The sequence below is a fragment of the Octopus bimaculoides genome, chromosome 10 (assembly GCF_046866305.1).
Source record: "Octopus bimaculoides isolate indiv1 chromosome 10, ASM4686630v1, whole genome shotgun sequence".
NCBI classification, from domain to species: Eukaryota; Metazoa; Mollusca; class Cephalopoda; order Octopoda; family Octopodidae; genus Octopus; species Octopus bimaculoides.
In genome coordinates, this window is record NC_142937.1 from 67485012 (window position 1) to 67497511 (window position 12500).

At 34.1% G+C, this 12500-nt stretch overlaps 1 protein-coding gene across 3 annotated transcripts in view; it reads left to right on the forward strand.

The window, feature by feature from the left end:
• LOC106883815 (uncharacterized) overlaps window positions 1-12500 on the forward strand; it is a 1126149-nt gene that overhangs the window by 472307 nt on the left and 641342 nt on the right. For all 3 annotated transcript variants that reach the window (XM_089358746.1, XM_089358744.1, XM_089358745.1), the window contains exon 4: window positions 7853-7990. In XM_089358746.1, the coding sequence (XP_089214872.1) occupies window positions 7853-7990 (138 nt within the window). The remainder of the gene's footprint in view (window positions 1-7852; window positions 7991-12500) is intronic.

The following is a 12500-nucleotide window of genomic DNA, read 5'->3' on the forward strand; positions in this document are numbered from 1 at the left end:
TGTATAATTGTGATTATAAAACCATATTTAATATTTCTAGTGTATTATTATATTTCAAACATTTATTCTTGCTAAAAACATTATTTTATAATCCATAGAACACGAAGTATTTTCACATGTTTACACACACATAGATATGTTCTTGTCGAACCTGTCAGGTCCGTTAATGTTGTTGCGCTGCTAGTGTTATTTACATGTCTTTTGTTGTTATTACCGTTGTTTTTATGCTGGAAAATGATTCTTCCTTGGCTGGCAATTGTTGATGGTATTGTTTTGCATGCGTTACTCGTTGATGATGTTGTTCCACGTTATCTGCAACTGTTGTTATTCATGTAACTGTCGCTTCTTATCTCTGCTATTGACTCTTGTTAGTTTTCTTGCAGTAGATCTTAATATTGTTGTTGTTATTGTTGCTGTTGTTCCTGTTGCTGTTTCTTTTTACTGAATCTGTTTTTGTAGCTGAGGATGCTCGTGTAGTTCTTACATCAAAGTTTGATTATTTCACTTTTGTTTGTTTTGTAACATAAAGACACACACACACACACATATAGAAGCATATATATATATATATATATATATATATATATATATATATATGAGCGTATGTATATTGTTGTTGTTTGTGGTGCTGCTGTTGCAATATCAGTTGAAATTTTGCTTCTTCAAAGCCACAAGATTTGCAAGTATTGAATAATGTTGGGAGGTGGAGGGAGCTAATCTATTCTACAGCTACTTCTTCATGAATTCGCTGTAGTGTTTTCCATTTCAAACAAGGCAGCGTTGCAATGTCTTCCTAGAATCTATTTCATTGAGCGCCAGGATGCGTTCACTTACATTGAGGCAAAAATGAATTATTCAGCAGGTATGCAGAAGATTTCAGTTTTTTTCATTCTTGCCAACAAGAACAACAGGCCAACAGATACATTTCTCGGTGATAATATATGATTCATAGTTTAGCTTAGGAAATAGAAATAAATCTGTTATAATAAGAACAATAATCCTTTGAAATTTTGGCACTGGGCCAGCAATTTTGAGGGGAGAAGTAATCGATTACATCGACCCCAATGTTGAACTGGTATTTGTTTTTCGACCCCGGAATGATGAAGGCAGGTTCAACTTTGGCAGATTTGAACTCAAGTTGTAAAGCGCCGAAATAAATGCTGCGAAGCATTTTGCCCGGCGTGCTAACGACTCTGCTAGCTTTCCACCTTGATAATAATAATAATAATAATAATAATAATAATAATAATAATAATAATAATAATAATAATAATAATAATAATAATAATAATAATAATAATATCGACCCCAGTGTCCAACTGTTACATATTTTATAGACCTCGAAACGATGAAAGGCAAAGTGGACCTCGGCGGAATTTAAATTTTGTCTCTTTCGTGTAATATTACTCGTATTTAGTTTATTATCCTTAGCATGATATTTATTCATAGCACCCATTATATATGGTGTTATTTTAAACTGTGACGTGGAGACTAACATATATAAACCAGTCAGGTTTCTTAACCCCAACACCAATGATAACATATCTAAGAATGAAAAATACATCACGACACATCCTCGAGATGATAGCAAAATATTTACTTTAGTGATTGTGTTTGTAATAATAATAGTAACAACAACAACAACAACAATAATAATTTCTAATTTTAGAACAAGGTCTGCAATTTCGGGTAAGGGGGTAAGCCGATTATTGTGACCCCAGTAATCAACAGATATTTATTTTATCAATCACGAAGGGATGAAACGCAAAGTTGATCTCTGCAGAATTTGAACTCAGAAAATAAAGACTGACAAAATGCTCGGCGTGCTACCGATTCTACCAGATCACCGACTTTGGATTAATGATGATGATGATCATAATAATAATAATAATAATAATAATAATAATGCTCTACTTGAAGATGAGTAAAGGTGGACGTGGGCTGATTAGCGTATGGGTGTGCATCACCAAGGAAAGACGAAATATGGCAGAATATTTGGTAAACAACAAACTAGACCTGCTGTAGTATGCTGCGAATACAGACGGATTTAACAAAAATGGACTTGAGAGTGCTCATGAATTCCGATCAAGAACAACCAACTTGAGAGAACTCCAACTCCACATGGAATTATATGTCAGTTCCACTGTGAAACAACAAATTAACAAGGGTGAACTAAAAAACAATACTGAAAGCCTAATCATCGCTGCCCAGGACCGACATTGAATGCCAACTCAGTGACAAAGAATATATATACCACACAAGGACAACGAATCTACAGAATGTGTGGGAAGAGGGTCGAAAGCTTGATTCACGTTGTTAGTGCTTGTGAAAGTCTTGCGCAGAAAGAGTACAAGCACAGGCACGACAAATTAGTCCAAAACCTCCACTGGCGACTTTACCCTAAGTATGGATATGATGTTACGGGTGCTTGGTACAATCATACACCGCAAGAAAAAGGTATTGGACGAAAAGGGGAGGGTAAAAATGCTCTGGGACTTTGACTTCCAGACAGACAAGATATTAGAGCACCGAAGACCTTTAGGAGGGACAAACAAGAGTGCCTAACGATAATGTATACAGTGCGATGTCTATGATGATGATGATGATGATGATGATGATGATGATGATGATGATGATGATGATAATAATAATAATAATAATAATAATAATGATAATAATAATAATAATAATAATAATAAGAAGAAGAAGAAGAAGAAGAAGAAGAAGAAGAAGAAGAAGAAAAAAGAAGAAGAAGCAGAAGAAGAAGAAGAAGATGTAGAAGAAGAAGAAGAAGAAGAAGAAGAAGAAGAAGAAGAAGAAGAAGAAGAAGAAGAAGAAGAAGAACAACAACAACAACAACAACAACCAGTACCAGGTAGTTGCTCTCATGGCTTCTCATCTTAACGGATTGGAAGTGTTATCAAGTACATGTTTTTCCTTGGTGTAAAAGATGGGCGACACCAAATATTCTGCTCATTACTACAGTTTTGCTTGTCAGTTGATTGACCATAACCAGTTGAGCGTGTCCGTTAGTGGCTGACGATATGTGCATCTCTGATCCCTCTCAGGAGTAGTTTCGGAGGATCAGAGTGATGTGTTGAGAGGTATTCTTTGGGGTTTGAATAATTAACCTCTGGAAATATGGATATTTCGTTCATCATGCCTAAACAAACCTTATCCAGGAACGTTTTGAGCGGGATGGGCTATTCGACCTGAGGAAAATTCTACATGGACTCCCACCTGCATGGTCATGCATTGTCTATCTTGATGTATATTTGTACTCCAGTGTCACTTTGATGCCATGTATTGGTATCTCACTGAATGATAATAATAATATTCATGATAATGTAATATTAGGTGTAATTACCATACTTGTACTGTTGTTGGTCTGAATGGAGTTCTGTAGATTTTTGTATTCGTTATAACACTGATGGTAATTAGCGACAGTTTGGGAATTAAGTGTCTATGGAAAAAAAAAAATGCGAAATTAGTTTCAGAAGGAATAAATGACTTTCTTGGCGATAGAAGGAAAAAAAAACCCCCAGGAAACACTAAAATATGAACAAAAGTTAAAATAAAGCAAAAAAGAATAAATAAATAAAGAAAAAAAAGAAAAATATGATATGAAAGACAGCAATAAACTCAAAATGACTTCGCGTAGTTTGAAAATTGACAAATCATAACCATCTCGATAGGTTCTTAAACGTATTTTTTCTTCTTCGGCTCTATTAATAACATGTTTATACGATCTGTGTTTGCTATGCAAGAAAATAGTCAAGATAATGGTATATTTTAGAAATGACTCATTGTTTCGTATGATTAACCACTCAAAGGAGATGCTTAACTTCGAAATCCATTTAGCATGTGGGGAGAAAACGCACGCAAAGAAGATTGCTAACTAAAAGAAGTATATCTCATAAATTTCTCGACAGTAATAAATATTGTGGTTTAACAACATGGGAAGATATTTGATGACGACCTAGGCTCCTATAAAAGATAGAGAATCATTTGATAAACCTAGATCAGCTTCTAATGAGAGCAAATATGATTTAAGTAGCGTTTCACAGTAATATTTAGCAAATACATTTCTCTCATACAGACTACTGCCAAAAAATACCTTCCCACATTAACTACATGAAGACATCGTTACCACCTGCCTAACTATATTAGCGCCACTCCAATGGCCTTCTAAAATACAAAAGTTCTTCTCTGTCCATATTTTACACGGTCGTTGTTTTGGTGCTAGTGATGTTAGCAGGTGGCGTCTTCATTTAGGTAATGTGCAAAGGTTTTAGCGAAACTGAACAAGGTTTGCGAAATAATTCACTGCGGGTATATCTAAGCTTAGTAGTACGCATGGGATACTTTAAAGTCGACATAATGCTGGTTATTTTTTTTTTATAAAAGCTATAACTAAATTTAGTGTTATTATTACTACTATTATTATTATTATTTCTGCTGTTGCTCGAGTTGCATGTTCTTCTAGTATACTTTTTATAATTCCTATTATCATAAGTTCCATAAACATTCTTCTTCTTCTTCTTCTTCTTCTTCTTCTTCTTCTTCTTCTTCTTCTTCTTCTTCTACTTCTTCTTCTTCTTCTTCTTCTTCTTCTTCTTCTTCTTCTTCTTCTTCTTCTTCTTCTTCTTCTTCTTCTTCTTCTTCTTCTTCTTCTTCTTCTTCTTCTTCTTCTTCTTCTTCGTATTATTATTATTATTATTATTATGGTTATTGTTTTTATTATTATTATTACTAGAGAACAGTGCATGCCATCAAAGTGACACTGGGGTGCAAATATACGAAGCCCAGTATACCCATCATGTCTACCCGTCTGATAGCAGTACACCAGACACATGCATTACAACCATATGTGCGCAACATGGTAATCTCATATCAAGATAAACACCTTACAAGTAGGTCCCAGTTAGAATTTTCTTCACGTTGAGTAGCCCATCGTACTCAAAAGTTCCTTGAATAAGGTTGTTTAAGAATGTTGAACGAAATACCCATATTTCCAGAGGTAATTTATTGAAACCCCAACGATTTCCTCACAACAAAAGGCTATGATGCTCCCCCACTAGTTATGCTCGAGATCAGAGATGCATATATAGTCAGCAACAAAGGGACATGCTCAAGCAGTGAAGGTCAAACAACTGACAAACAAATCAGTGGTATTGCGCAGAATATTTGCTGCGGCCTATCTTTTATTTCAACACAATACATGTAAATGATAACACTTCGAATCAGTTAAGAAGAGAAGCCATGAGAGCCAGTGCCTTGTACTGCTCAGGTACTTATTATTATTGTTAATATTTATGTGTGTATGTGTCTATATACATACAAACATATATATATATATATATATATATATATATATATATATATATATATATATATATATATATATATATTAGTGCGTGTATTTACTCTGTTTGCCACATGGCTATTCAGTTGGCAGTTGTCACAAGGTTTGTTTCCTGTAAGCGGTGATCTTACAAATTATTTCCGTCTCTTTCTATAATATAAATAACTATATCTATATATATCTATATATATATATATATATATATATATATATATATATATATATATATATATATATATATATATATATATATATATATATATATATATATATATATATATATGTATATATATATATTTATTATTATATATATATATATATATCTGTATATATATATATATATATATATATATATATATATATCACAGTACATTGATATTGTGTAGACAGTTTCTCATTGACAAGTGCCCGGTATTAACAATCCTAGCTTATTAACTTACAGCTTAAATTTAGTACAGATGAAGCTGTCATTTCGCCTTGCTTTGGCGCTTATCAGTTATACTGTTTATTGAAAACAAGAGGTTCTCTCCCGTAAGCGGTGTTAAAAGCATTTGTATTTCTTTTCCTGTGTAAGGTATTTTATTCAAACACTGAAGTATCAATCTTCATACTTAATGTAGACAATTTATATTTTTATTAGATACGTGAAGCCTCATAAGTAACTCAACGTCCTAGAGTAGTTTTGCAATCGGCTGTAAAAAACTATGCGTATACACACATTCACACACACACACACACACATACACAGACACACACACACACACACACACACACACACACACACACACACAGACACACACACAGACACACACACACACACTCGCACACACACACACACACACACACACACACACACACACACACACACACACACACACTTTTGGCTTCTGTGCTGGCTTAGGTCGGTGGTTTCGAGTATCTCATACCTCAGTGTGGTACATCTACTCCTTGATATTTGTGCCTGCATCACACACAAATTACACACGCACATACATACACACACATATACACACGCGCATACACTCACACACGCACACGCATACACACACTCGCACGCGCAAATGAATCCACACATACCTCCCATACACACACAACACACACTCATACATGCAGGCACACAATTATACATACATGGACACACACACACGCACATACAGGCACACACACGCACGCGCACACAGAGTAACGTACATTAACTCCATAGGCACAACCCCACACACAACCTCATGGATACACACATACGCACACGTACACACACATACATACACACACACACAGTCACACTGCACACAAAAGACACACACACACAACACATACATACACGCACACACATACTTCAAACTACCAGTTAAACACCTTTCTACTGACCATTCTCTTACGTGCATGCGCACATGTGTAGGGAGACACACGGCAGACAGCCACTCCTATCAAAATTCTTACTATAAATTCTTCCTATGACCTTAAGCGACACTACGTCCAACCACACACATACATAAACAGCCACGACCACACACACACACATGCACGTGCTAACATTACACACACACAGACCTGAGCACACGCACATGTCCGTACATACACACACATACCTCTTTCTCTTGCACTCAGTTATCTTAGAAAGAACTTTTTCTTCACTCATTTCCAACCAGTCATTTCATTATGCGACCGCGTGTGTATCGTTGGCGATTTTCTTTCTCCGTCCTCCTTTCTTTGGAATTTTTCTATATTTCTGATGAAGGGCTCCGCTCGAAACGTGAAATCTACTTTCTTTTCTGTCCTTTCCTGAGCATCCAATTACTCAGTACATATTCCACGTCCTCACGTTGTGCTTTTTTCTTGCTTGTTCTTGTTTGGATTGACTATATATATATATATATATATATATATATATATATATATATATATATATACATGCGCTGTGCGCATAGAGTTAGAAAGAGAGAGAGAGAGAGAGAGAGAGAGAGAGGTCATAAGAAAGATAAACACAGTGAAGCGGGAACACAAAATTATTAAATAAGAAAACAATACGTAAAAGACATATATCTTCTCTTGTTTTGTTTTCCTTTTTTCTATATATTGTAACCTATCTTTTGTTTTCCATGTATATATACATCTCAAGCCTAACTGCGTTTATCTACGTTACTATTTTCAGAACAGCTTGATAAAGCTATTTCTTGTAGCTAACGCTAGATGGCGGGGCGCTGACCCAAATTGAAGTATTTGGAGTCTAAGATCACTTCCATTTGAACACTACTTTATGTTATGTATACTAAGTTTATTATTATTATTATTATTATTATTATTATTATTATTATTATTATTATTGTTGTTGTTGTTGTTGCTGTTGTTGTTGTTGTTGTTATTATTATTATTATTATTATATATACATACACATATACATACACACATGCATGCACAAACACACGCATACATACATATATATGAGTATATGATTATGATGCAATTCCTTTTTCATATCCTCTTCAGGTTTCAAAATCGCACGACTTGCTATGTTGAAGGTCAAGCTTTATGGAACCGACGGGATATACACAGGGTCCATTCTTAACCCACCGAGTAAACTCTTTACAGCCGGTTCCACCGAACTACTTGTTCTAGCCTCACCAGGTAACCTTAATTAATTATCATTTTAACTAGTGGGACCTTCTTCTATCTACCTTACCACTGACGAAACGTATTATAATTTTTGAATCTTCCGAAGTATTCTCTCTTCTCTTTTAGATATATTTCTTTATGCCCAAAGATATTGGACAAAAGTGTGAGCAGAGATAAACAAAAAACATATGCATATGTACACATAAAGCAAAAAAAAAAAGAAAAACGAGCGAAGAGAAATAACTATGGCATGTATTTGAAAAATATAGACAAATACAGGTGTTTCAAATACCATAGAACATAAATTCTTGATTTATTAAAATTATCTCTGCCTCTAGAGGATGTGTTGTAATTACGAAAAGGCATAAACATTAGTACCATTTGAGTAAAAGAGATAATCACAAAATTGAAGTAGTCTCCAAAGTTGATAGGCCATTCATGAAAAAGATAGACTTATTGATTTGAGGCAGAGAACAGTCATTGATATGTTTCTGTTTTAATAAATGTCATCAGCACAACAGTTGTCCCACCTTACCTCCAGTAACAAGAGACTGATTTATACAAAAAGACAACATATTTTCGGTCTACGGGATTTGTATAATGTAAATACAAATGAACTAAGAGTAGCGACACAAAAGTCAGTGGTATGTATATAGAGAAATACAGGCATACTAAATAACAGACAATGTAAACTATTGATTTACTAAAATTATCTCAGTTGGTTATGTCGTGATATATTGATGAGTATGGAATAATTGGGTGTGTGAGTGTGCAACTAAGTACATATTAAAGAAATCGAGAGAGACTAGCAAACTAATTCAAGGATGTGTCACACGCAATTAACATACACAGGTTAACAACATACAGTCACGCAAATAAAAAGAAACTACACACGGACACATATACACATATGTGTGTGGTGGGGTGTACGCGTGCGTGCTGTATATGTAAGAGGTAAATGAAGAATGGCGTATTGGGCCTTACACTTCATGTGTCACAGTTTTTCCCACGTCGTGCGTGGTCTATTCATACTCTCTTCTTTCTTTTTTTTATTCTTATATGATTTCAGGTAGAGGCAGTGCCCATAACGGGGCTTGACCGTTGTTATTAATGTTTGTTTATTTCAAATTTAAACTCATTTTCTAGTCCTCTCTCCGAAATTAATCGCAATGAAGTAGTGAGTAATACAACTTTACCCTTCTTCGTAATTCCTGCCAGAGTGTGAGCGGCCTTTTAAATATGACCACATCGGCGCCTTTAGATTTGCAAGGTATTTTGGGAAGATATTGAAAAACTGCCCTCCTTCGCACTTAAGTTCTTATAGTTCAACACACACACACACACACACACACACACACACACACACACACACACACATACACACACACACACATATATATATATATATGTTGTTGTACTTGGGGAAGGTCATATTTATAAACGGAATATATATATATATATATATAGATATATATAATATAATATAAGGATAAAATCTTTGTAAGAGTTTATCAAGTAGTCAGCTTGAAAAAACCTCATAAGGAAAAAAAAAACGATATATATATAAGGTTAGTCCATATTATTCCGTAAGGCGCATAGGGTCGGCTTCCTGGTTCTTTTGGTTTGAGGTGCCGGTCCAAGCAGGATTATTCAGTTTTACAAGCTGAATGCACTGGAGCAACTAAAAAAAAACAAGGAAAACGCATCAACCGGTCCATGAATCGAAAAAAAACAATCTCATAATCATGAATCTAACCAGTGAGCGATTAGCCTCTCTCTCTCCCTCCTTATATATATATATATATATATATATATATATATATATATATATATATATATATATATATATATATATATATATATATACAGAGAGAGAACGAGAGAGAGATTTAATATATAATATAACACACACATGTATATGTAGGTAATGAAAAATCAAAGAGGTGAACTCTCTTCAAGAAACAACGCCGTAGGGCTCAATTTATTGAGTGACTAGACTAAAGTATTAATTAGAAGAGACAGATTTCAAGGTCGATAATACTCCTTATCAAAGCCAACATATATGTACACACAGAGGGTATATATAAGCCATCATAAATATCCAAAAATATAACATAAAAATATATATGCATATTATAGAGTAATTCCGTGCCCAAATAAAAGTTGGATGAATTGCATAAGTACATATAGACAAATCATAAGTCTCGAGCTAATGAGATGGCGGTTCACTATAATCCAAAAGCGTGTCCTCAAACGAATCCAATAAATACGAAAGAAACTTACGGCCGTTTCCGTAAATGTGCGAAGAAATGTGTAGGTTAATCCTTTTCAACTTCAATAATCCATATTTTCTTCATCAGAAAATAGACACGCATTCAGAATTTTAATTTAAACCATAAAATTATTCATGATATTGTAAGAATATGTTTAAATATTTATGTGTATATATGAATAAATAAATGAATATATATATATATATAAAGAAAATTACTCTTCCCAGACACAACAGAGTATGCTTCAACACACGAACTCACAAAGAGAATCTTGAAAAGCCAAATCCAAAAACGAATATATATATATATATGATAATGTATAAACCGTCAGGGTGTGTAAAATACTCTCGACTGTATGATGTTCGATTTTGGGAAGCCCCCAATAACACTTCGTGAAAACTTTCTAGCTTCAATTGCCTTTGATATACGTGTGCTCATTCGTGTGTATGAATGTATATGTATATATAGCCATACAAAAATATAATTGTTGATGTATTGTGTCATGTGCATCACATTATGTTAGGTAAAACTTATTTTACGATGCCCATTTATTTGTTTCCATCCCTCCTCCATAATCCTTCCACTTTGCTATAAGCTCCCATTCTTTTTACTTTACCTCCTTTACTCTCTTTAGCACTCTCTCATTTCATCTCTCTCTCTCTCTCTCTCTCTCTCTCTATATATATATATATATATATATATATATATATCTTTCTTTCTCTCTCTCTCCCCCTCTCTCCCTTTTTCATGCACGCACACACACACACACACCCACACACACACACACACACACACACACACACACACACACACACCACACACTCACACACGCACACACCTCTCACTAATTCTGTAAATTTTTCGAACATTTTTTTCGGAAACTAAATTTTTCTTCTTCCTTATCTACAGAAAATTTCTCCATATAATATCTCTCTTCGCAACCTTCTCTTGTTACATTAAACACACTCTCTCTCTTTCTCTTTGTCTTTCTCTTTCTTTCTTTCTTTCTTTCTTTCTTTCTTTCTTTCTTTCTTTCTTTCTTTCTTCATATTTGTTTTTCTCTAGAGGAACTTAAGAAACAATGAAAATTCTACCGCGATCCTTGCTATATATACCTTCCACTTACTTTTAGTATCACGTGTTCCAAGGCAGATAACAAAACCAGTTTCCGGTCGATATGTCTCATTTGAAAACCACTGCGATAAAATGGCGAGGTTTTATGTTTCAGCAGATGTGCACTAGGTTTAAAAGTCAATAAAACAAAGAGGAACTGATGTTCAATCATTTTTGTCTTGGTGATTCTCATATTGTTGTTGTTGTTGTTATTGTGGATGCTTTTGTTGTTGGTGAAGTTATCCTGCGTGTTGTTGATGTCAGTGGTGGCGTCTGCCCAAGCATTTGTTCTGGTGTTGAAAGTAAGTGACGTACTGTTGTTGGGGTCGTATCATTTCAGCATTTAAATATACACTTACTTTGTTGATTCTCCATCATCATCATCATCATCATCATCATCATCATCATCGTCATCATCATCATTTTCTTATTGTTGTCTGTCGTTACTGTCATTGGTGTTTTTGTTGATGTAGTTGTTGTTAGTGATGGTGTTGATGACGCTGTTGTAGTTATAATAATTGCTGTGTTCGTTCTGTTACATGCTGTAGTTTGCATGGTACCTTGCACATAATCGTCTATTTAGTTAATGGTAGACCTAAAATACTACATAACTCATACGCATGCGTACTCACAGACTACACGAAAGTAAAAAGAAATAATTCGTGTGTTTGTGTGTGTAACTGAATAAAATGTGACTCCCTTTATATACACATCCAAAATACACGCACATGGTGATATCTCTATATATATATATTCGTCTGCCCGAGGCTATAGTTAAAGACACTTGCCCACGATGTTACACAGTGGGACTAAGCTCGGAACCATGTGGTTGGGAAGCAAACTCCTTATCACACAGCATATATGTATATATATATATGTATATATATATATATATATATATATATATATATATATATATATATATATATATATATATATATATATATATATGTATATATATATATATATATATATATATATATATATATATATATATAATATTGTACATTTAAACACAAGAGTAATTAACTTAAACGGGTAGTTTTACACGCTAGAAGAAGCAGTCAAAACGACCAAAACTACATTTAAGAGCACTTTCGAAGGGAATGTAAAATAAAAACTTTTACTTTGTTATT